Source organism: Pinus tabuliformis, chromosome 2_1 (assembly GCF_031772625.1).
Source record: "Pinus tabuliformis cultivar Carrire ecotype Pingquan chromosome 2_1, CPIR1, whole genome shotgun sequence".
NCBI lineage: Eukaryota > Viridiplantae > Streptophyta > Pinopsida > Pinales > Pinaceae > Pinus > Pinus tabuliformis.
Window position 1 is genome coordinate 319,150,531 of NC_142299.1, and position 26,565 is coordinate 319,177,095.

Here is a 26,565-nt window from a genome sequence, read left to right on the forward strand (position 1 = left end):
GAAATTTTTGAAACTGTATTTTAATGGCATCCATCTAACTAGAGTGCTCAACCTTTATAGCACTGATTTCCCTGGCATGGTCTTCTTTCATGGTCAGTAACTTATTCTGAAGACATATCTGATTAGCTTCCATATCTTTTATTACTTTATCGTCCTTTTCCTTTATGGTCATCAAGTAATGCTGCATAGAGTTTATCTCTTTCTTATGATTTGCTTGCATGGTCGTCATATTTTCATCTAAGCCTGATAACTTGCTTTGCATAAAACTAATTTCTGTGTCATGATTAGTTTTCATTGCCTCAATTTCCTTAGCATGCTGATTTTGCATGATCTCCATTTCCCTATTACGTTTTTCCAAGTGGGTGCATAAAGTTCTCACATCATTGGCGTAATTAGTTTGATTAATCGCCATATTTTTTACCAGCTGCATTAGTTCTTGAATAATTTGCCTCTGATCTTCCTTTTCATTGTCGACACTGATTTTATAATTTGTTCCTGCTTTTCTACTATCATGGATTTGCTCTGCAATGGTACAGGTGGATGGCACATTCTGATATGAAGAATTGTCTTGAAATCTTTCATCGATAGCTGGACCTTTTATAAGATTACTTTCATTCTGTTGCACAATTTTAGGGGCACAAGGCGAGCTATCTGGATCACCATATCTATCTTTAAAAGCATCAACAATGTCTTGTAAAGAAGTGAAAGAATCTTTAGGACAATTGTTAAACCAATTCAAAGCATCACCCTCTAAAGAAAAGACAAAAAGACGCATTTTGACATCTTCATGATTATACTGAGGGGGTCTACAATATATGATCATTATACGAGTAAACTTGCCTAGATGCTTTCTAACAGAGACTGAATCACCACCTGAGAACAAAGGTAATTTAGAAATGGCCACTTCCGGAACATCATGGAGATCATCAGTAAAATGACATGGTTTAAACGAATAATCCATGACGAATAATGAGGGACCAAATGGATGATAGAAAGAGATCTCTGCTCAAGAGAATCAAGAGATGAAAGAAGTGGAGTCGCCACTTGAACAATGAATCTAATTCTAGGATCCAAAAAGCAACCAACAAGCAGATATGAGGGAGGCTTCTTGTCTGGGAAAAAATAAATGAAAAGAAATGGAGTCGCCACCCAAACAAGAAACGAACTGAAGAGTAGTTGCTGATATGACGAAAGATAAGGTGATGAAAAGATCCAAATGATGCCAAAAAAAATGTTGAATCTGCCAGCTCAAATGAGAGATGAGAAAAATGAAAGAATGATGAGAAATGAGAAGATGAATGTCGTTGAAACGCCGAGAATAAAATGTCCCCAGCAACGGCGCCAAAAAATGTTGTCGCACAGATTGTCACAACAACGCTCAGACCAGGGGCTGTCACCCTAATCCCCGATCTCTTCGTTTAAGCCGTCTCTCGAAGCTAATGGGGGTAGACCCTATGGGATGAATGAAGACCAACTGTGGACCAGTTGGGTTGAGAGACACAGCAAGGCGATTTAGCACTTGATTGATTTAGAAATTAATGAACCAGTGCCTTATGGAGTTAATTAGTAAATGATTATTTATTAAATGTTGCAGAAATATGAACGATGTAAAACAATCATTTATCATCGAAAGATCCCAGGTGATGCAAGACGCACAATGCTTTAATAATGATCCAACAATTAAATTTCCAAAGATTTAATGCTTTAAACGACCATGAAATTTAAATGCTGACCAGATTTCAAATAGTTAATATCCAGATATAAACATTTTAAACACATTTAACTTCAGCACAACAGAAAAAAGACCTTAAAAAGAATTTCCAATTTTTAATACGCCTTTTTCAAAAATTTTAATTTATATATATATATTTTCAAAAAAAAAAAATTGAAATATTATTTTAAAATAAAACCAAAACTAAATTAGAAATAAAAGATTGAACTAAGACCAAAAAATTAAATCTAATTTATGCTAAAACCTAAAAGGAACCCTTCTTTTATTGCCTTTTATGATTTTTTTTTTTATTTATTATTGAAAATAAAACACCACTAAACCTAAAACTAACAACTAATCCTAAAAATGAAAATCATTTTTTTTTCTCAAAATTTTTATGATTTTAAAATTCTAAATTTAAAACTAAAACCTAAAATATATGAGAAGTGAAAATTATAAAGTCTAAAATCTAAATAAATAGAACTTTTAAATCTAAATAAAAAAATAACCAAATAAAAATCTAAAAAAAAATAAAATGATTCGAATATATCTAAAACTAGAACCTAACTAAAACTTAAATGAAATCAAAACTGAAACTATATAAAAAATATATGCTACCCTAACTTACGTTAACCATGAAATCGTTTGCATGAGTGTTTTTTTTTTGAGTGCAGGTACGCGGATGAGCAAGGGAATGGCGACGTCGAGGGTTTCTTTTGCAGGTTTCAATTGGAATGGAGGCTTCGGATAGACGGAGATCCAAGGCTCTGAGATGAGTAGCGGATAGGCAACAAAAAACGCGCGGAGGGAGGACACAGGGGTGTGAATAAGGTTGCAAGGACAAGGACGCAGATTTGCAGTTTGACCACGCAGCTCACGTGTGCGATGAACTGAGGGAGCCCGTATAGCAGCAGCGTGAAAGGATTGCATGCACGATGGCAGCGGGCAGAAAAAATAAAATCGTGGATTTCTGGCAGTGGGGATTTGACTATAGTTTTGCGGGTTCAGGTGTTTTTTGCGGATAAGATGAAGGGCGAACAGAGAAATGAGCGCAATAAGGAGCCACGGGGAGAGCTGGAGCTGTGTGGGGAGAATAGCTGAGCGTGGGAAGCTCCAGCGTGAGGATGATCAGTGGATAAGAGATAATGGATGCCACAGATAATAAAGAAGAAATCGAATGCTTGTTTGGTTTGCAGGCTTGTGTGTGAGAACTTCACTGCGGCAGCGTAGAGGTAAGAAGAGCCAAAATTGCGTGGAGCTGAATTGCTGCGGAACTGGAACGAAAAAAAGAATGGGTTGCGTGTGGACAAGCTGAAGATAGGGAGACAGCATTAAAAAAATTTGAGATTTTCTGTCAGAAAATAAAAAATTTCCTTGAGCAGCAAAGAAACTGAAATCTTTAAACCCTTCCTACTTCAAATTGCCTAATTGAAAACCCTGAAAATTTTTCAAAGTCTGTACCTGCAAAAACCGAAAACGCAGAAGTAAAATGTGCCAGAAACAAAACTGAAAACCCTAAAACCAACTAAAAATTTACAATATTTATAGATTTTCGACTCTTAAATAGCCAAATTTATCCATAGTCCATAGTAATATTTTCAAAATTTAAATTTAATGTGAAATACTTCAGAAAACCCTTCTTGCATTCAAAAGAAAAATTCAAATGATAAGCCCAGAAATAAAATTGGTTGGGCTCTTTCAGAAAACACAATCCGAGAATTGGCTGGTTCAGCCGAGAACTTCCCCTAACGCCCAGTAAACTCAAAACTAAGATTTCTTGCACAGCTTAAAATCAACCATTAACATAGAGGGAAAAAACAATAGTGAAATCCCGATCAAATGGAGATACCTGCCATTATATTTCAGAATCTAAACTATCATTCAAACCCCAGAGATCAGACAAGATACCTGTGCCTGAATTAATCTTCATCAAACTATTATCGATGACTGAAAATAAAATTATGCAGAAAAATAAAAGATCATACAGCATTTCCAGAAGAGTAACACCAACAAGATTTTTAACCCCAAAGTCTTTCTTTATTGCACAAAAAATGACTACAAGAGAGCTTTCTTTAGCACCAAACTCTCGGATCCAATCTCCTCTCAAATGACCCCTAGCACCCTATTTAAAGGAAAATCTCCCAACGGCTAGTTCGAGTGATCCATGTCAAACTAATCTCAACTGTCGATGAGAATCAAAATCCCTTTTAATCTCATCCGTCGAAATTTTAAATGCATTTGAATATATTAAAAAATTAAAACTTTGCATTTATTTTCTCAAAAATTTTGACTTATTATTATTTTATTATTTTATTCTATTTTTTTAATTTATTTATTTATTTATTTTTATTTATTTTTTAAATTTATTTTTTAAATTTATTTTTTAATTTATTTTATTTTAGTTATTTTTATTTTTTTAATTTTTTTTAATTTTTTATTATTTTTGGATCCTCGAACTTAGCCTTTGGAAAAATCACCTAGGACTTAGGACTTGGGACTTATGAGGGGATAAAACATTTTCTAACCCTCAAGACACTTTACATCATGACTTTTACAATTTTACATCTCAAGGGGGAAACCCATTTGACATAGACCCTCATAGACCACCCAGTTTTGCGACACAACTATAATCTAGCAAATCATTTACATAGACTCGACCAAGTACACTAGAATTCCCCTAAGATTCTAATGACAAAATCCATTCTGGCTTTGGGGTTAGGCTGAAGGAAAACTCTGCCGATCATGGATCAGTGAGACAAAAAACCTTCCGGAACGTAGATTATCACTAGAAAATTAGGTCCACCTAGGCAATTTACATACATGACTCATATCTGCTAAGATTATTTACAATTTACACATGCAGACTGGGTTTACAACATAACATGATCAGGTTGATGATGGAAGTCGAATGGCACGGACACGTCGCTCAAGCACTATCCCTTTTGCGAAGAAAAGCGGGTGAACTGCTATGGGTAGTTGACATGTGGTCAGCAGGCAGATTGTGAAATAGAGCCCACTGATATTGGAAATCAGGCCGCAGAGAAGAAACTATGTAAAATACATGCTTATTAATACAAAACAACTTGATTCTGAGTTTATGTGTGTGTGTGGAGTAATTTAGCTATAATCTATGTGTGAACTAGAGTAGTTCTATATAATAGAAGTTGCATGTGTAGAATTAGACGCGAAATACAGAGAAGAGTGACAGAGAGGCGTTACAGCTTTGTTCACACCAACAGTACAGGAGGAAGCCTTTAACGTTATAGTGGAGATGAAGGAAGCATAAAGGCGCGAGTGGAGTTAAGGAGGAAGTTGCGATGCAGAACAACTAAAGACCAGAACCCTGGAAGAAACCTGAAACCACAGGAACACTAAGAAATGGCCTAAACATGGAGTAGGCAGAAAGGAATGAGAACCATCAGATCTTTTAGATTGACGGATATGAATGGCGGAGGACTAGATCGCGGGGATAGGAGAGCGCGGAAAGTCTTGATCACAGTTGAAGGCCCGCAATCAACCTTAGCAGTCGATCGCAAATTCAAACACTTATGTGAAGTCAACTACGGGAGTTGAGCGTTTGGAAATTCACGTGTTAGTTGAAGGTCGTAGACCGTTGGATCACGACTGATGCTGACTGTTGGATTAATATCGCATCGCATCATTCAGGAGTGAATGAACCTTGGCCAGAAGAAATTGCGATATGCAATGTGCGATGATCGGGTGAATCATCAACCGTCAGATTAATGAGGAGATCAACGGTGGAGGATGTCGATTGGGTTTGTTGATCGGGTGGATCAATGACCGTCGGATTGAATGGTAAGATCAACAGCGTAGAGTGGAGCGTTCGTACAAAAAGGGAAAGTCAATGCGGAAGTCAACGTGGGACCAATTGTTGTTCAAATACCAGTTGTTGTTCAATTGTTGTTCAGTTGTTGTTCAATTATTGTTCAGTTGTTGTTCAATTGTTGTTCAGTTGCTGTTAATTGTTGTTCAGTTGTTGTTCAGTTGCTGTTCAATTACTGTTCAGTTGTTGTTCAATTGATATTCAATTGTGGAGCGGACCCGAGAAGTTTATAGACACGAGTTAAAGTTATTTGAGTTCCAAAGGACGAGTGGAGATCACACCACAACCATTGATCTGATGGAATGAAATCGATGGTGGAGATTGAACCAATAAAGGTGGGCCTCGGAAAATGTGTCAAGGCTGTGGAAAAAGTGGAAAGGTAAGGTTAAAGCGGTTTATGCATATTTCTATTATATGAGGTTATTATAGAAATAAAGTGGGTTAAGGACAATTAACCATGGTATGATTAGTGTTGAGAAAATCTGAGACCGGAGTAAGAGGGCATGCTTAATATGCGCGGGTTTAAGAATTAATGGAAGTTTATGAGGGTTGAACAAGATTCCGCTGGAGAGGTTAGTTAAGGATTAGACTGTTCAATAGTCTTCGAAACATTTCCGCATGAGACATTATTAAGGGGCCTTAAACCATAATTCATGAAGGGTTGACTAGGCAGGGAGATTAAAATTCCTGGGATAAATGAGATTATGCATTTTATTTGCATATTGTGGGTATTGTTGGCTTAGCCGGCATCAACCATTATGCTAAATCTCGAAAAGCAAGCTTAGGCTCCTGAGTTATCCACCCAATCAAAGCAAATCATATAGAAGTAAAAAGTGCACTAGAGGGTTGGAAAAAAACAAGTTGAGAAAAGGGGTAACTCATGCCTCCATGATTGCTCCCACCTTAAATCTATACACTTAGGATCATGGACCACCATTAGTTGGATACTAGTTATGGCACCTTACCCTAAAGTCATTCCCTCTCTGTTGCCACCATTCCACACAAACCTATGGATTGATGGGCTAACTTGGGACTGTCACTTACCCTTGGCGGCTAGAAACACTTAATAGGATTATTCATCCAACCATCCCTAACATAAGGAGGTAACTTGCTTACGAGACTACATCTAATTAGATATTTGACGGTAAGCTTTGTGTGAAATGTTATTGTGCCCCCAACATTAGGTATGGTCCACTATGATGCATCCATGGTTATTGTGCCCAATGGTTGTTGATTTTCACTTCATCTTGAGAGGATTTTGTCAAGGGATTTCATCACAACAATAGAGGCCTCATGAGATGATTTGCCTACTTTCTCAGCAGCATTGCAAATGTTGTTTTACCCATTCTAGAAAGAAAATATGACCTTGTTGATGTAATTTTGCCTATCCAAAGCAGAGTGTTGGGCTACTTGATGAACCCACATGATGCTTGACATTTTGAGGCACCCCCAGACGTTGAAATGTCAAGCCCATGAATCTTGGTCTTGGAAATATTAACAATGTGCCTAGTGGACCAAGGATGCCCCTAAGCTAGGTTTGACGTTGTGTGATGGGAATTTCTTGTTCGAAAGCCCAAATGATGATGGTCATCCTTATGATGACAATGGAGAGCTTGCACATCACTTTTAACCTCCAACGCTTGAGTGAGAGAGTGCCACATCACAACTCTTTCCCTTTGGAGGGTGACATTGGGCACCATGAATATAACATCTTGGTATGGAGGCACTTGGGAGGGATGTCCATATCTAGAAGCTACATCTTGGGCCATGGAGCACTCATTATCCCACATGACACTTATTTGTGGCATTTAGAGCTCATTTGGAGGATGGCGTCATGCTTGAGGAGGTTTTTCTCCCACATGTGGGCATTTATGGCATCTTTGTTATGTTTTTGAGCTATGAGGTTGGCTTGTAACCTCTATCTTGTGGAACATTTAAAAGTAAACTTGTAATTAGGACTTCTTTACTTGTATTATTGTAGAAATGAGTGGGATATTTCTCATATAAATAGAGACTCCCCTCATTTCATTTGTTCATCATCACACATTACATTCTTTTCCTCTCTAAAGAGAGTGTGAGTTAGTTGTTTTTGCTACCATGGGCAAGATGTAGGCTTTATTGGTGTGACTTTATTGTGGATGTGATTTATGCATGGAGAGGTTGTTCTAGGATTGAAAGTAGTACCCTTTCTGGAAAATTTTGTTAGTTTATTGTTTTATCATTGATATTTTGCATGTGGAATGTCTAAACTATTGTTTCTATTATGCCATGGCTAAATATTTATTATTGTTGAAATCTTGCTTCATTATTGCATGTAAAATTATTTTCTTTGAGATCTATACTGAAACTCTTAATATGAAAACCCTATATTTAATTTATCCCGTCGCAAGAATAATGGTTAGGGTTTTAAAAGTGGTTGCCCTAGTCATCCCCCCTTACTCCAAGATCTTTCCCTTGAATTTTTAACCTTAAAAGACTCCATTAATTGTTAGTGTGTTCATCATCCATAATTTTTTCTAAAAAAATTATTTTTCTCTCTCCTAGACATCTAGGGCAGCGTCTAGGGTTTCTCGCCCCGATTTATGTATTAAAGTGAATTTTGTGTGGATAAGAGTGGCCATAAATTAGGATTTGCATCTATAAATTGTTTAAAGGCAAAATCTAGCATAGTGCATAGTCATATCCTTCTAATCAGGGCTTACATCACCCTTTTGCTATTTATGCATATCTAACAACCCTGGAAATACTTTTCCTAGCCTAATCCTTGCTTCCATTGGAAGATCTTTAATCCTTTGTTGTTAAATATCATTTTAAGATATGTTATTAGGCTGCTATATGACATTAAATACCCTTTCATTGCATATCATCCAAACCCTAACTTATAGTGGCCTCACTCTTTGTCTAGGCATAGAATACTTGAACCCAACATTATAGGCCTTTATTCCTCACCTTAAGCCATAGTATTAGAATATCCTTCAGGTGATTTAGGGAAGCCAGAGAGCAGGAGAAAGGTTGTTGAGGTGATAGTGGCAACCCTTTCTCTTGTTGCCATAAGGTTTAGCCCCACCCAGCGAGGCTTTGCACTGGGCCTACTAGAGTTTGTAGCAACAATGCCTAGGTATATAACTTATGTCAAACAGAAGCTAATGTTAGCAGCCAAAGTTCAAAACACATGTTTCCATCATCCATGCATTCAAGTGGATTTAAAAACTTCAGCTTAAAGCACAATACTCAGAGCAAGATTTTAAGCCAATTCAAACCATTAATGCCATAAACAAACTTTAAAATGCGACAATAATGAGCATGATAAAAAGAACATAATGTTAACACAACATTGCAACTTTTTGAAGCTAAAACAATTGTAAGAACTTAATTTACAGTTTGCATATTTGATGTACATGGAAGCACCACTATACTTCTTGTTCTAATTTTCATCTTCCTGTCACTAACTAATTTCACCCCGGGGTACAGTAAATTTCACAAGAAATGCACCACCTAAGTAGAGCCCAATAAGTGGTCCTGCCAAGAGCATCTGAGTTAGTGGATCAGTTGAAGGTGTCAGCACAGCTGCCACAATCACAGCACCTACCACGACATATCTCCAAACTGACAGCATTTGATCCCCAGTCACCAATCCAGTTTGTCCCAACAATAATTGTATGACTGGAACCTGTTAAAAATTCACGCACCATATCAAAAACAACCTCAAGAAAACAGAGACAAAAGTCTTCAAAATGTAATTAGGTCTACAAAGTCTATAAAAGTATAGATGAATGTAAACCAAAAGTACCAGTGAGTATCCGACAAAAATATCGATGGGATATAATTGACTTTTCAAAATTGGCAACCTACAAGAACTAAATGTGCAACAGAAAGTTCTTAAAAATAAAAAGAGACTTGCAGAGACTATACTTGATGTGATAACAAGCATGCAAATTGATTGTGTATTATTAAAGTAACTAGAATAATCCTATAATAAAACATGAAAAGGTCAGAATTCAAATATACATCATCTGAGTACTTATACTACCAAGCTAAATTGTGGCAAATTTAATGTAATTTAGATCAAAATGGATTTCATTAAATAGTTTCAAATTTCTAGGAAATTAACAAAAACAAAAATTATGAGATTGAACTGGATTACCTGGAAAGACAGTCCTGTACTGAACATAAGCACCAACACAAACTCAAAATACTGATCAATTGACCATAGGGACTCCACTACTCCTTCTGCATAACTTACAAAGAAGTTTAGAGCTGCTGGAGTCAACACCGCATAAGAAAACGCAAGGCCTGCATAGAAAAGAACTGATGAGCCTAGAACAATGGGGCCCAGAAATTTCTTTTCATTCCTTGTCAATCCTGGAACGACAAATGCTATAATCTCATAAAGGATGACTGGACTTCCCAAAAGTAGGCCACAATAACCAGAGACCTGTGCATGAAAATTAGCTTGATGAGAAATGAGTTTAAAATGCCACTTATAAGATTATATTGCAATGAGTAACTAGATCCTCGCGACAACCTTTTTACTTGATACTTCATGAAAATGACACTGACCATGTAGTTCAAAATGCAAACAAAAGCAACAACTTTTTTAATGATACTTCATGAAAAATGACCTCGACCATGTAGTTAAAAATGCAAACACAAACAAAAGAACGATAGAGAAACATGAGATTAAAAAAATGTCGAGTCAATATAATGACAAACAAAAATTTTGACTTTAGCTCATTATTATAGCATTTTACTAAAAAAGAAAGGATTGCTGATATTATTAAAAACCTTGGGTATCACAAAATCAGTACACTAGGTGTGATTGGAACTTAACTATGAAAAAATAAATGAGGTAATCCTTACCCATAGCAAAGGATTTCAAGAGTCCATTTACCAATAGCTGAGATCTCCCACCATCTACTCACTTCCTTTGACAAACATCTTGCAGGCCCTGTTGATTTTTAATGTACCTTGGACCTAGGGAAAAGTGTCTACCTAGGGAAAAGTGTCCAAAATAATTACTTTCCTAAGTGTGACATTATAAAGTGAAAGTGACTTTATAAGTGGTAAAGTCAATGTTAAATTATAAAGTGAAAGGTGACTTTAGACATAAAGTAAAATGTGAGTATTTTATTTAATGGGTGAGTTAAAAAATAGAAAGTGAGAATTAAATGCACATTTATGCTCATCCCTTGATCTAAATGAATCTGAGCCATTAGATCTTAGGGTTGCCCACAAGTCATTTAAGGAAACAAAAGGGGGAAAAGAAAAGAGAGACTGCATTCATTTTTTATGAGCAGATTGGAGAAAGGAGGCTAAGAGTTGGAGAAAAGTTCTGAAGGATAAATTTGTTGCAGCGCGCTGAAGGAGTGATTTCTGGGCAAAGTTGGGCATGGAAATCAAGGCATAGAAGACAGCAGAAGGTACAGTACGAACAGCATTGAATGCTGTGAGCGGTACGGAAATCCGTACAATCGTATCTGTACAGTACATATTTTCGATTTAAAGTGGGCACAGAAATCGAGGCAAAGTGGGCACGATTCTCAAGGAGTTTTGGGTTGAAGAGATAAGTTGTATTTTGTTGTTTTGTTTTGTCTGCAAATGTATTTTTCCTGAACGTGAAAGATAAATAAATTTGAAGAGCTCTCTAACAGGTTTTCCCCAGAGAAGATCTAAGGGGTTTTGCCTAGGTCTAAGTTGACCAAAAATCTGTGTGTATTTTTATGTGTTGCTGATCTGGTTATGTCCATATTTATTCTCAGCATGTGTTGACAGTCCCATGTGTTTTTATCTGAAAATTTCATTTCCAGAAATCTATATGTTGAATATATGTTTATGGGAAAGGGCATTTAACTGAATGGGAGTGATAAGGTGAAACTAAAACCGGGTTGGGATTGCAGGAAACTTTTTTTTAGTCATCAAATTTCAACATGGTATCAAAGCTACAGGCTGAAAATTGCAGTTTGAACAGTAGACAATAGTTTGGGACAGCAAATAGTGGTTTGGACAACAAACTGAATTTTTGGACAGCAAACTAATATTTTGGGACAACAAAGTGAAATTTCACACATACTGAAATTTTAGGACAGCAAGGTGTGCTGGAAAGTTCATTTCTCCATTTTCTTGGTTTTGTAAATTTTGGACAACAATCATGGCCATGTTCTTAAGGATAGAGAACAGACTAGATGGGATATCCAACTATGACATTTGGAAGGACAGAATTCATACAGTTTTTGAGGAGGTAGAAGATTGGGACATAGTGTGGCAAGTGGTTGTACCTCCTACTGTTGCAGATGAACTTGCTAAATTCACAAAAAATAATGCAAAGGCAAAAAGGATTTTGATGGACAATCTGAAGGATCATGTGGTTCCTTGGGTGAGAGGAAACACATGCATATCAGATGTGGACAGCTCTAACCACTCTCTATCACAGTACCAATGAGAGCAGGAAGATGGTACTCAAAGAACAATTGAAGAACATCAAGATGACAAAGGTTGAAAGTGTAATTCATTATCTTGGCAAGGTCCAACAAGTACGTGATGATTTGACTGTTATTGGTGAGGCAGTTGCACCCACAGAATTAGTCAGGATAGTTGTAGCAGAACTTCCTAAGTCTTGGGAGGTCTTTGGAGATGTTGTTACCTCTAGGGAGAATCTTCCCAATTGGCACAGATTCTGGGATGATTGTGTGCAGCATGAGATACAGAAGATTGGCAGTGGTGGGGTGAAGATAGCAGATGAGGAGGATGTAGCCTTGACAACGAGGGGGAAGAACAAAGGGAAGGCCAAGAAAGAGGCCTCATCAGATGGGGCTAAGGGAAAGGAGAAGAAGAAGAAGAAAAATACGAATATGTCCAAAGTCAAATGTTGGGCATGTCAGAAGATGGGACACTATGTTGCTACGTGTCCTGAGAGGAAGAACAAGGGGAAGAAGGGTACTGCAGCTTGAGCAGAGGTGGGGCAGTGTGCTTCATAGTTTGACCAGGACTTTGCATTTATTACTTCTACATATAGTAGGAGTACATAATCCGATGTGTGGTACATAGACAGTGGGGCTTCCCGCCATATGACAAGTGCACGGGAGTTCTTTTCAGAGCTTGCAGAGAGGGCACTTGATATTGAGATTGTACTAGGAGATGACCACACTGTGAGAGTTGATGGTGTGGGGAATGTGACCTTTGAGAGGGAGTCTTTGCCTCCTTTGAAGGTCATGGATGTTTTGTATGTTCCGGGGATGAAGAAGAACTTGATTTCAGTGTCTGCAATGGAGGAGAAGGGGTTTGACATCACTTTCTCAGGAGAGCAAGTATTGATGCATCCCAGGGGAGCTTCCATCACTTCAGCCAAAGTGATTGGAGTCTGCTCTAGGAAACTATATAGGTTTAGTTTTCAGTCGGCAAGAGCATTGGTGAGTAGCACATCTAGTAGCACTCACACTAGTACCACCAGCAGTAGAGACTTGTGCGAGTTATGGCACCGGAGGATGGCGCATATGCATCATGGAGCTTTGAGAGCACTGAGGGAGATCACTACTAGAGTTCCTGATTTCAGTGTCGAGCATTATGAGGTCTGCAGAGGGTGTGCTTTGGGCAAGTACACCAAGTTCCCATTCCCAGCGAGCGACAACAGATCTACAGGTATACTAGACTTGATTCATACTTGATGTTAGTGGTCGTATGTCTCATGTGTCTTTGGGTGGTTATGAGTATTATGTTATATTCATTGATGACTACTCTAAGGGGACATGGATATATTTCCTCAAGACCAAGGGTGAGGTCTTTAGTCGCTTTAAAGATTTCAAAGCTCTTGTGGAAAAGCAGATAGGTAGGAAGATTCGAGTCTTGAAGTCAGACAATGGTGGTGAGTACACCGATGGTGGGTTTTCTGACTTCTATGCACATGAGGGCATTAGGAGAGAGTTCACGATTCCTTACAACCCCCAGCAAAATGGGGTGTCTGAAAGGAAGAACAAAGCTATTGTTGGGGCTGCTAGAGCGATGATTCATGATTAGGGGTTGCCTTTGTTTTTGTGGGTTGAGGCCTGCAATACTATTGTTTATCTTCAGAACAGGAGTCTTCACAGAGTATTGGGGAATATGACTCTAGAGGAGGTTTTCACCAGAGAGAAGCCTCATGTTGCACATCTTCGTATCTTTGGATGTCTCACATATTCTTATATCCCCAAGGAGCAAAGGACGAAGCTGGAACCCATGGCAGAGAAGGGTATCTTTATGGGTTACAGCGAGACTTCGAAGGCCTATCGGATCTTCATTCCTTCTAAATGGAGAGTGGTGATCAGGAGGGATGTGAAGTTCGAGGAGGAGAGGACCTATCGGAGATCTCGGGAGTATGATGAGAGAGAGTCATAGACTTCTCAACGAGGTCAAGTACAGGGAGCAAGACCTCAGGTTCTGGATCGACTGGTACAGGAGGTACTTCAGTGTCAGTGATATCTAGCGCACCAGTGGCGAGTTCACCGAGCACTTGTTTAGGGAGTCCACTGGTACAGAGTTCACATGGCACTTCAGCTGACACAGGCACAGGTTCCAGTACGAGTTCTTCGAGGACATGTGTTGGTATAGGCACGCCAGGGTTAGTTGGCAGAGCTTCAGGTTCACTAGACTAGGGGGTAGAGGATGAGGTTCCCTATGGGGAAGGTTCTTCAGGGAAGAGGAGGCCCAAGTGGCTTCAAGACACCTTGAAGGAAGCGGAATCTGTTGGTCCTCCACAAAGGGTGAACAGGAGAGTGTGCCACCTGAGTGGTTTTGCAGTTATGTAGCCAAAGCTACCAGCATTGTTGACTCTGAGCCTACTAGCTATGAGGAGGTTGCCAGCGAGGAGGTATGAAGAGAGGCTACGGTGGAAGAGTATGCCTCTATCATTAAGAACAATGTCTGGGAAGTGGTGCCTAGGCTTGAGGGAAAGTCGGTTGTGACTTCCAGGTGGCTCTACAAGATCAAGCATGTTGCAAATGGCACCATTGAGAAGTTCAAGGCGAGGTTTGTGGCTAGAGGGTTCTCACAGATAGAGGGAGTTGACTATGATGAGACCTTCGCTCCTGTAGCTTGGTACACTTCTATCTGATCCCTTAACTCTATTGCTGCAAAAATGGGTTGGCAGATCCATCAGATGGATGTGAAGACCGCATTTCTGAACAGAGTTATAGAGGAGGAGGTGTATGTTGAGCAGCCACAGGGCTTTGAGGTACTTGGGCAGGAGACCCATGTATGCCAGTTGAGGCAAACACTCTACGGACTTAAGCAAGCTCCGAGAGCTTGGTATTCGAGGATTGATACTTGTAGCAAATGGGCTTCACGAAGAGTGATGCAGATCCAAACCTATACTACATTGTTGTAGGGGATGATCCACTCATTCTTGTATGTTGATGATTTGTTCATTACTGGGGCAGAGAGACTGATTAGTGGTTGCAAGGAGGATCTTGCTATGGAGTTCAAGATGAAGGACATTGGGCTGATGCATTACTTTTTGGGGCTTGAGGTGTGGCAGGAGGAGGGGTATATCTTTCTGGGGCAGGGCAGTATGTTGTGGATGCGTTGAGCAGATTTCACATGGCAGACTGTAGACCCATGTCTACACCTATGATCACCAATTGGAAGAAGCTTCATGCTTCAGATTCTAGTTTGGTGGATCTGCTTATTGGGTCCTTGATGTATCTAGTCAACACTAGGCCAAATATATGCTTTGTAGTGAACACACTTAACTAGTTCATGATTGAGCCCAGGAAGGTGCACTGGGTAGCTGCAAAGCACATTCTTCGCTACGTGTAGGGGACTGTTGATTATGGTCTAGACTATAGGCGGGGAGATGGAGTGAGGTTGGCAAGTTACACAGATTTAGATTGGGTAGGTTGTGCTTCTAACAGGAAAAGCACTTCAGGGTGTTGCTTCGGATTGGGTTCGGTAGTTGTGTCGTGGTTCAGTCGAAAGAAAAAGTCAGTTGCTTTGAGCTCTTCTGAGGCTGAGTATATGGTTGTTATTCAGGCTAGTTGTGAGGCCATTTGGCTCCACAAGTTGTTGTATGGCCTATTTGATCAGGAGTTGAGACCGACGATTATTCACTGTGATAATTAGAGTTGCATTAAACTCACGGAGAATCCAGTGCTTCATGATAGGTCAAAACACATTGACATTAGATATCATTTCATCAGGGACTATGTTCAGAAGGGAGCAGTGAAGCTGGAGTATATATCAACAGATGAACAGGTGGCCGATGTTCTCACAAAGTCCTTGCCAAGAGGCAAGCATGTCCATTTCAAGGACAAAATGGGTGTGGTGAGAAACACTTCCCACGACAAGAGGGAGTGTTGATTTTTAATGTACCTTGGACAAGTGGTTTCCCATGGGTTAGTCTCTACCTAGGGAAAAGTGTCCAAAATACTTATTTTCCTAAGTATGACTTTATAAAGTGAAAGTGACTTTATAAGTGGTAAAGTCAATGTTAAATTATAAAGTGAAAAGTGACTTTAGACATAAAGTACAATGTGGGTATTTTATTTAATGGGTGAGTTAAAAAATAGAAAGTGAGAATTAAATGCACATTTATTTTCATCCATTGATTTAAATGAATCTGAGCAATTAAATCTTAGGGATGCCCAAAAGTCATTTAGGGAAACAAAAGGGGGAAAAAAGAGAGACTGCATTCATTCTTCATGAGAAGATTGGAGAAAGGAGGTTGAAAGCTAGAGAAAAGTTCTAAAGGAGAAATTTGTTGCAGCAAGCTGAAGGAGTGATTTCTGGGCAAAGTTGGGCATGGAAATCAAGGCATAGAAGACAACAGAAGGTACAATACAAACAGAATTGAATGTTGTGAGTTGCATGCCATTCAAGATAAGTTTTTGAAAAAAAAATCGTATAGTCTATACAGTGGTACAGAAATCCATACAGTTTGTACAGGTTGTATCTGTACAGTACATATTTTCCACTGTTTTAAAAATCGATCGGCTCGAAACCGACTCAGCCAAGTTGGTCCGGGTCATGCCCTCACCGGGTCAACTCGGCCGAGTTGGTCCGGGTCATGCCCTCACCGGGTCGACTCAACCTTCAAACCAGTTCAGCCGGCTCGGTGACAGTGGCCCGAAAAAGGAAAAAACATCGTTTTTTTTTTAAACTTGCTTTTCGGGGACCCCAAACCCATTTCTAATTTGCCTATAGGTTATTTGGGGTCCATTCCCCTTTCCTAAACCCTATAAAACCCACCCAACCCCCTTCATTTCCTCACAGCCATCTCATTGCATTTGAGTGAGAATTTGAGTGAGAGTTTGTGAGGAGTTGTGTAGTTTGTTTTTGGAGCAGCAGTGAGGAGTCTTGGGCAAGCATTGTAGCAGGAGTGAGAAGCTTCTTGGGCAGCCATTTGGAGCAGCATTGAGGAGTTGGTTTGTTGGAGCAACCTTGAGGAGGCAGTTTGTGCCTAGAGGTATTTTTTTTCACTTGTAAAAATTTGTTTTTGCTTATTAACTTTTATGTGCAAATCTAGAAATTGAAAAGAGTGTTTTTTTGTGAAAGAAATGAACATTGAAGCAATGCTATTTTTTTTGTTTTCATTTTCAAATTTTTTGCTTTCATTTCCAAGTCAAAAAATGGCACCTAGAGTGAAAGATGTTGCTTGGGCATATGTTGAAATGATTGATAGTCAAATGCATTGCAAATTTTGCCATAGAAAAATTAAGGTCCTAGAGGCATTAATAGGCTGAAACAACACTTGGCTGGGATTAGAGGTCAAATAAATCCATGTGAATCAGATGAAATTGGGGAGATTAGGAAGGAATTGTTAACCAACTTTGAGAAGTTTAAAAAAGAAAAAGCTAGGCAAAACGAGTTAAAGGCTGAAATTGGGAGGAAGAGGAGTATACAAAAAATGTTGGCTACCAACCCCCATTTTGATTTTGAAGGTTCTTCCTCTATCCCTTGTACTGATGCATCCAACCCCTTCCGATATGTTCCTCCCTCTTTGGAGTCTATTCAAGAAAAGGGTAAGGGTAAAATGAAAAAGAAGGGTAATATGAATATCAAAAGTTATTTCACTGTCACACCCTCCTCTCCATCGAATGCACATGGTCCTCAAGCTAGTAGAACTTTGCAGCCCACATTAGATGACCATTGGAAGAAAGAATTGAGGGAGACTGCTTGTGATTACATATGTAGATGGTGGTATGATGTTGATATCCCCTTCAATGTTTCCCGTTCACCATATTATGAGCCTATGTTTGATGCCATACATGCTATTGGAAAAAGTTTCAAAGGCCCTACTATGCATGAGATAAGGGAGAAAAGTTTGCAAAAAGAAATTGCCTCCATTAATGAGTATTTGAAAGATTTCAAGGACTCATGGGCAAGAACAAGATGTACCATCATGTCAGATGGATGGACTAATCAAAGGAACCGTACCATCATAAACTTTCTTATCTTCTGCCCACAAGGAACCATGTTTCTAAAATCAGTTGATGCATCTAATAAGGTAAAAGATGGACAATTGTTGTTTCAGCTATTGGATGAGGTTGTTGAGGAGGTGGGGGTGGCTAATGTTGTTCAAGTCATCACAGATAATGCCTCTAACTATGTTCTTGTTGGTAAACTGTTAGAGGAAAAACACAAAACCATCTTTTGGACCCCATGTGCTGCACATTGCATAGACCTCATGCTTGAGGATATTGGCAAATTAGATTGGGTCAAAAACATTGTAGATCATGCCAAAAGAATAACAAAATTTATCTACAATCATTCATGGATTTTGAGCCTGATGAGGAAATACACAGGGGGCATGGATATTATTAGGCTTGCCATCACTAGATTTGCTACTCATTTTTTGACATTGCAATCTATGCTTTCACAACATAGAAATTTGCAAAAATATTTTCTAGTGAAAAATGGAATCAAAGCCAGTGGTCTCACAAACAGGAAAGCAAAGAATTGAAAAAGAAAGTTAATGAATAAATATTTTGGAGAAAGGCAGCAGAGATTGTGAAGCTTGTTGAGCCACTGGTTAAGGTGTTGTGGTTGGTGGATGGGGAAAGATTGGCTATGGGCTTCATTTATGAGGCTATGGATCAAGCAAAGGAGCAAATAAAGAGGGCATACAAGGATAAAGTGGCTAAGTATGGGCCCATTTGGGCAATCATTGATGAAAGATGGAACAATCAACTCCATCGCCCTATACATGCAACTGGGTATTTTTTGAACCCACGGTATCATTATAAAGCTAAGGCGACAGGAGCTTTGAAGGGGGAGGTTAGAGATGGATTGATTCACTGCATTGATCGCATGATCCCATTGGAGTGTGATCAGCTGGAGATACACTGACAGGTCACAACCTTCAGCAATGCCTCAGGTACCTTTGGGAAGTGTTAGCGTTCGAATTTGCCTCGGGTTGAGGAAGGCAAAACTCGAGGCAACATCAAACCAAGCTCGGCCTCGTAGCCAGCCCTACGAGGACAGGAGAGGGCTCTCTCCGGGTCTATCTCGGCAAAAGGTTTTCAAAGGGGCTGAGATGACCAATAAGGAAAACTGATCTTAGGCTAGATATTAAGTGCAGAGGTTTATAGGTGCTTTTTTGGGATTTTTGTTGAATCAAAGGGAAAAGCAATTTTGGGTGCGGGGATGTGACACAGTTTTTGCAGAGGTCTTCTTGGGGCAAGATAGGCAATCGTCCTGATGTCTTTAAAGGAATTGAATGGATAGATATGACTGGTGAGGAGCTAAGGAGAGCGAGAAACTTTCAGGAGTTCTCCTTAAATAGATGAAAACATAGATATTAAACAAACTTAAAGGCAGAGCATACAAGATTATGAATTCTACCTCAACACTTCATTTGTTTAATTTGCAGAAGAGAATAGTAGGAAAATGATACACATAACAAACTTACAAGTACATGAGAGAAACACACCATCAACACAAATAACCACAGGAATCCCAAATAGTGCTGCAAAACCCTGGTCTTTCCTTTGCCAAAATTGCAGAGATACAATGTGTAATACAGTCTAAGCTTATCCCTCAAGAGTCCAACCATGAAAATGACTAAGAAGATACATAATATAGGCAAGCTAACACATTTCCTTGCCTTTAGGGGTCGAGCTCATCATCCTAGGAGTTGTTTCAACCAATTCTAAACAAAGCACTACAATCTAGGCAATCAAAACAACTTGCCTCTATAAGCTAGGAAACCAATTCATTCATTAATTTTTTTGCTATTTTATGAATGAATCTTCTAGAATAGGTAAATAAGTGTCATGTCAACATGAAAATACATTAATTACATCAAAGAGGGTGAAAAATCCCATCAAAAGTCAAAACTGGTCAAATAGCTGCGTTTTCCTGTGCTGAAGATGAAAAACTTAGAAAATACCCTGATGCGTAGCGCGCCAAAACCCTACGCGTAGCGCGCCTTTCAGCTCACTTTTGGGGCACTTCCTGGCATCCAAATTGAGCTCAGGTGGGCTTGTTGGAAAGGTCTGGATGTCTACTTTCCAAGCCAAGTGGAATTTTTCAATTTGGTGCCCGTTTGCCCCTCCAAAAATGAATTCTCCCAAGACTGCTTCCTGTGTGTCCAAAAAGGGGCAGTAAGGTCATTTTTTGCATGTTTTTTGACCTTTTGGGGGCCCAAAACTTGATGAAATGTCTTGGCAGTGGTTGAGCAGGTGTATTTCATCATGACAAATCCAAAAATGCAGACCTTTTGTGAATTGGACCTCCCCATCTTCAGGGTAGCGCGCGGCGCGCTACGCGTTGAGGGCAAAAACCTGTTTTTAACACAAAAATTTCAAAATTGACCAAAAGTTCTCCAAATTTTCTGAATTTTGAGCTGGGGGTGTATCATCAAGTACCATGCTCCTTCAAGGAGGCTTCGGCCAAAATTTGGAGTGGATCGGGCCTTTTTCGCCGTTTTAATGCCTTGCTCAATCGCCCTTTAAGAACCTTCATTCTCGCTTTGCAAACATGCATGCGGGCCCAGTAATGATTCTTCATATGGTGGAGCATATCTTTGTCTCTGTTTGCCTTGGCTAACAATTTCTCTAAATGAGTGTTCACCCGGATAAGCATAGACTCTCGCTCAATAGGTGTCAAATCACCGGGTCTCTTGCGGGCCAAGTTTCGGTCTTCTCGGATTTGCCGCAACTCATAAAGAGTGTGTTCATCTTCTAGCTGCTTGTTGCGCTGCTCCAAGTAGTTGATTGTCCAATTGGCCATTTCCAACTTCTGTTGCAACAAGCGATTCTCAGCCTTTTGTTGCTGAATGATCTCCTTTAGCTCCGAGCTAGGAGAACTGATATCAAGATCAATAATATCCGTGTCCGGATCTCCTGAAGGTCCCTCATCAAATATGGGTTGCTTGCCTCTGTCCTGTACCTGTACCTGTACCTGTGCTGCAGAAGGCGAGACCCTTTCCACCTGATGTGGAGATAATACTCGCTGTGCCGATGAAGAAGGCGAGACCCCTTCCACCCTAGGTGGAGATAATACTCGTCGTGCAGATGCAAATAAGGCCCTGTGGCCTCTCTGATATGTAACATATGAAGGAGCGCTGACATGCTCAGGCTCAGGAATGTCAAACTGATGTGAAGGTCCTCCCTCATCATGGACAATCTCGGGAGGTGGCTGTGGCACCGTGAAAAAGTCGCGAGAAATGAAATCCTCCCAAGCAATACCCTGCTGTGCCAATTGATGCATCACTATGATCTTAATCAGTGCATAATGATAGATGCTCTTATGCTGCTGTGCTGGGCTCTTCCTTTGTACTATAGGCACCATCCTCTCTATGTTGCGACACATGAAAAATGGAATGTTCATCATTCGTACCCTTGTGAAATGCATCAACAAATGGATATGGTACGAATATAGACGTGAAAATCTGCCCTCACAAGTGAAATACCGAATAATAAGTCTCATCAATGGCACATATTCATCCCTTAGGAATCTGAAAGGAAAAACAGCAGTTAAGTGCCTCATACACCCGGGTTTGATATATGGCTCATAGTGAAATCTGTCTAACTGCTGGCGCTTATTCCACTCCTCCCCTACATTTGGTATCCCAGTGGCCTGAGCAATAATCTCGGGTGACAAGGTGAAATTCACTCTGGCAAGGTTTACATGACCATCCTGCAAATGTAGAACAAATAAACGGACTAGTTCCCGATGATGCTGGATTTGTGAGATCCGCTCACAGTATTCAAAACATGATTGATACCGAAAACAGTCCATTGCAAGTGGACAAGCTTGCAATTGAGCCAAAGAAGTGGGCTCCTCCCTGACATGCCGACCACCTTTGCCACCTTTGTGATACCTCCTTGGCACACTTACCTCTAGTGTAAAATCACTATCATAATCCTGCTCATAAACTGACTCGGTCTCTGACATGTTCTTTAAAACCAAGGTAGCTGGAATATATATGCTGATATACAACTGTGTGCAAAATTGACTGTGGACTTTTTCTTTTTCTCAAAATTTTGTGACCAAGGGGACACAAATATATAAGGGAAATGTTAGGAAAGGGGAAACATTAGGGAAATAGGGGCAATGAGAATAAAACAAGGAATTTAGGGAAGGAAAAGGGCATAGAAATTCTGATATTTTAGGGTTTTGGGTGAAGTAGGGAATATTATGGTTGTAATAGAAGGGAGGGGTTAGAATTTTGTAGGGGGATAGTGTAGGGTTTTATGAAGAATTTTTGAGGAAAATGTTGGTGAATATGGGAGGGGTAGGAAACACAAAAGTGGGAAAACCTTGGCAGCATGTAATTTTGAAACCCTAGCAAACTAGGCCTTTGAATCCACACAGCAACTTTAGGGTTTTTACATTTAATTTTCATGGCACATCTATCATAATTTTTTCTCATTAATCTTGCAAAACCAAGAACCAACCATGGAAATGAAGCCTACCTGTGGTTTGCTTGAGTTAGGAGAGGAGTTGAATACTTGCTGGCGAATTTCTGGGCAGAATTCCCAACGCGTAGCGCGCCTCACCCAACGCGTAGCGCGCCCCTGGTGCGTAGCGCACGAGTAAATTTACACTGAGAAAAGTATGTTGATGCGTAGCGCGCCTTCAACTACATAGTGCATTTTGAAGGAGGCTTTTGGAGGCCTTCCCGGTGTCGAAATCGGGCGCAGGATAGCTCGTTGGAAAGGTCTTTGAGTCTACTTTCCAACCCAACTGGAATTTTTCAATTTGGAGTTCATTTGCCTTGTCAAAAATCAAATCTCCCAAGACTGGTCAAAATGTGCCAAATGAGGCTGCCTCAAGGCAGAGTGCTGTTGCAGTCAACTTTTGAATGCCTTCCTCAACTCCAAATTGAGCTCATGATAGCTCATTGATAAGATATTTTTGTCTAGTTATCATTTGACTCATCAAGAAAGTCATTTGGCCAACCAAGCTAGGAGAAAACTTGATTTTCCCAAGGTCACTTCAAAGGTGCATTCGATTCTCCTGAGGCAACGGTATTTTTGACATTTCTCTAAAACCATGACACCTGTGTAAAAAGTGAAGGAGGTTTTTCTTCCTTGGCCTATTGTGAACAAAAACCTCTCTCAGTTTTCCAAAATTCATCTTTGATTGCTCTGAAACATCTTTTGAGTGAAACTTATCCCGATGTGTGGAACAAGGGATTTTGTCGAAATGAAGCGAAATGAAGGGGATAAGGGGCTTCTAAATTCTTGAGGAAATTTTGGGAAGTAGGGAGGGATGTTAGGAAGCAGGGGAAAGTGGAATCTCAGAGATCGAGTGAGGGGAAGGGGTCCAAAAGGGCAAAACACAGGCCTAGCCTAGAAAATTGCCAAGTTGTGGCAAGAAACTAGGGTTTGTGCAAAAATGAGGAATTTGGAGGATCTCAGAGATGGGAAGTGTTTGATAAGGTACATGAAGGATAGGGGAAGGTGTATGAACATCTGGATACAAGTTTTTCTAATGATTTGACCATCCAAGAGAAATTGCCTTCAAAACCCTAGGAGAGGGAAATGAACCGTGCCTAGGCGCAACTGAAGCATGAACAAGGTGTAAAATGACTCATTAGACACTGACATGATAATGACAACCCTATGAATGATGATAGACTCAGCAGAATGATGACATGGACCGACATTTGGACAACTTTAGAAGGAGTGAAAGCAAACCCTAGACCTAATGCCTAGTGACCAAATTTTGCTTGAAGACTCTTTGAAATGACAAAATTTGACCTTGACACTCTGAGACCACTTTGTAAGAGAATATTTGATCACTGGAGGAAGGCTGGAAAGACTGACACTAACAGGAAGAACCTAGCAAAGATTGCAAGGGAAGCAGATGAGCCAGGTAAACAAAAGCTTCAATTTTCAAATTCTTAATACTTATTTTGTTGAATCATTTATAATTTGAAAGTTGGATGTAATTTGTAATTTTGTTGAAACTTGAGCTAACTCATTACACTCCTATGTCTTTTGCAGCACAATGGTGGGAGGCTTTTGGTAGCCATTGTCCTGAATTGCAGAAGTTTGCAATTCGTATTTTGAGTCAAACTTGCAATGCTACTGGGTGTGAGCGCAATTCCTCTGCCTTTGAGAGGATTCACACGAAGAAAGGAAACCGTTTGGATCAAAAACGGTTAAATGATCTAGTCTATGTCCAATACAACCTCCGGCTTAGACGCAACCAGTTACTGAACAAAAGACCTGATTCAAATCCCATTGTGTTGGAAGACATTGATCCAACATCAGATTGGGTAGTGGAGAGTCATCCAGCAAAGTTTCATTCTGATGAGGATATTGATTATGATTATGAGACGATAGCATCACTCGAACATAATGTTCAGTTGAATGCAGATCCTGATCCACTTGTACCAGCCTCAGGGCCAACAAGTCCTCCAGTTGCAAGCGCTTCCTCTGCTCAGCCACGACAAAAGTGCATATCTCGTCTATCTCAGCTTGCAGCTGCTGCACAACCTGCTAGTGCTACCACTTCTACAGTTGTAGTTGGAGATGATGATGAGGAGGAGCCATGGGCTGGCCTGTCTAACTCTGATCTAGAGGTTGAGCCAGATGATCTTGGCTCCTCTAGCAGTAGCCAGTAGTATTGGTCACAGTTTACTTTTGTTGTAGAGGCCATTTCTAGCCTCCTTGGTTATGTGTTTTTGTTTTGATCTCTATATCATCATCATGTATGTATTGGACAGTGCACTGGGTGCCATTTTGATATAATGGATATATTCATGAGCCTATTTTGATCATATGTTGTCTTCTATCTATATTCTAATGCTGTGTTTGGAAACATGAATGAAAATCTTTAAAATTATGTTTTTTTATTAAAAATATATATATATATATATATATATTTAATGTACTTTTTACAACGACCGAGTCATTGAAATCGAGCCGGCTGAATTGATACCGAGTGGGAGTCAGAGTCGGAGTCGGAGTCAACCCTCGGCCAAGTCAGAGTTAGAGTCGGAGTTTTACAACATTGATATTTTTAGCTTCAAGTGGGCACAGAAATCGAGGCAAAGTGGGCGCTATTTTCAAGGAGTTTTGGGTTAAGGAGATAAGTTGTATTTTGTTGTTTTGTTTTGTCTGCAAATGTATTTTTCCAGGACTTGAAAGATAAATAAATTTGAAGAGCTCGCTAAGAGGTTTTACTCGGTAAGATTGAAGTGGTTTTCCCTGGGTCTAAGTTGACCAAAAACCTATGTATTTTTACATGTTGTTGGTCTGGTTATGTCCATATTTATTTTCAGCATGTGTTGACAGTCTCATGTGTTTTAATCTGAAAATTTCATTTCCAGAATTCTATATGTTGAATGTATGTTTATGGGGAAGGGCATTTAACTAAATGAGAGTGATAAGGTGAAATTGAAATCGGGTTGGGATTGCAGGAAACCTTTTTTTAGTCATCAAATTTCAACAGGCCCTCTATTTAATCATCATCTATTCTACTCCAATAAGGGGCATCCTACCATCCACATGGGTGCAGCCAACCCTTGCATGCAATGGGAGGAAGATGGAAATTTCTTTTTGTTGGTGTTTTTAAGTGTGACACACAAGCACAAAATATTAAGGAGAACATGATTCTATTGCAATAAATCACAATAAGCCAAAAACACCTTATGATCATTAATGCTCGCAGAAAGGGTGCAATGCATCTAAATTATGACCAAAGAAGAGCATACAAATGTGTTAATTTTAGGTATGTTTTATGCTTAGAGCAGTTTATTTCAATTTTACAATTAGCTCAATATATTTTCCAGATTAGCAATCACATTAGCATTAAAGTAAATTGTAGATAGAACATAAATATAGATTGCAGAAAACAAGCCAAGACAAGAGGACACAAGACGTGGCACTAGCCAGGGACAAACCCTAATGTGGGGAAACCCTTGATCAATTCTTCTTATATGTTCTTCAATAGTTCAGCAGAGAGAGAGAGAGAGAGAGAGAGATAGTACATTTACAACGGAAGTCAACACTTTGACTTATCTAGATAAGAGCATAGATCATCTCTAAGAATATGATACATGAGATCAGTTGAAGACATGCTGCTTCCACTAATTCTCCAAGGTGACTCCTTCACCTATCATTGTGTTGCATCTCGTCATCATGTTGCACCTCACCGTGTTGCACCATGCTGCACCCATCATCACAATGTTGGACCTCATGACCATGCTATACACGTCATACTACGGCCCCTTATGCTGCATTGTTGTCCCATTTGCCATTGTTGCACCATGCTACCACAGCTGTCCCATGTGCCATAGCTGCATTTTGTTACCACACTGTTGTCCCATGTGGTATGTTGAACCATGTTGACATACAGCATGTCTCATGTGCTTGCAGCACCATGCTTGCCATGCAGTCCATGCTTGCCATGCTGTCCATGCTTGCTGTTGTCCCATGTTTGCCTTAGCATTCCTTTGCCGTCCCATTTACTATGCAGTTGTCCCTTGCCACTACTGCCTAGATATATTGTTGTAGTTATTGTCCCTAACAGTCATGCTATACCTTGTTGTTGTCCCCTTAGCCTTGCCATACCTTATTGTTGTCCC

The 26,565-nt window shown here is 39.7% G+C and overlaps 1 protein-coding gene across 1 annotated transcript in view; it reads right to left on the reverse strand.

Annotated features, from left to right (window-relative positions):
* Positions 1-8,832: 8,832 nt before the first annotated feature.
* LOC149200135 (sec-independent protein translocase protein TATC, chloroplastic-like) overlaps positions 8,833-26,565 on the reverse strand; it is a 135,803-nt gene continuing 118,070 nt past the window's right edge. Inside the window, exons 3-4 of the mRNA XM_089402601.1 lie at positions 9,700-9,990; positions 8,833-9,225 (exon numbers count right to left, since the gene is read on the reverse strand). Coding sequence (XP_089258727.1) covers positions 9,001-9,225; positions 9,700-9,990 — 516 coding nt within the window. The 3' untranslated portion in view covers positions 8,833-9,000. The remainder of the gene's footprint in view (positions 9,226-9,699; positions 9,991-26,565) is intronic.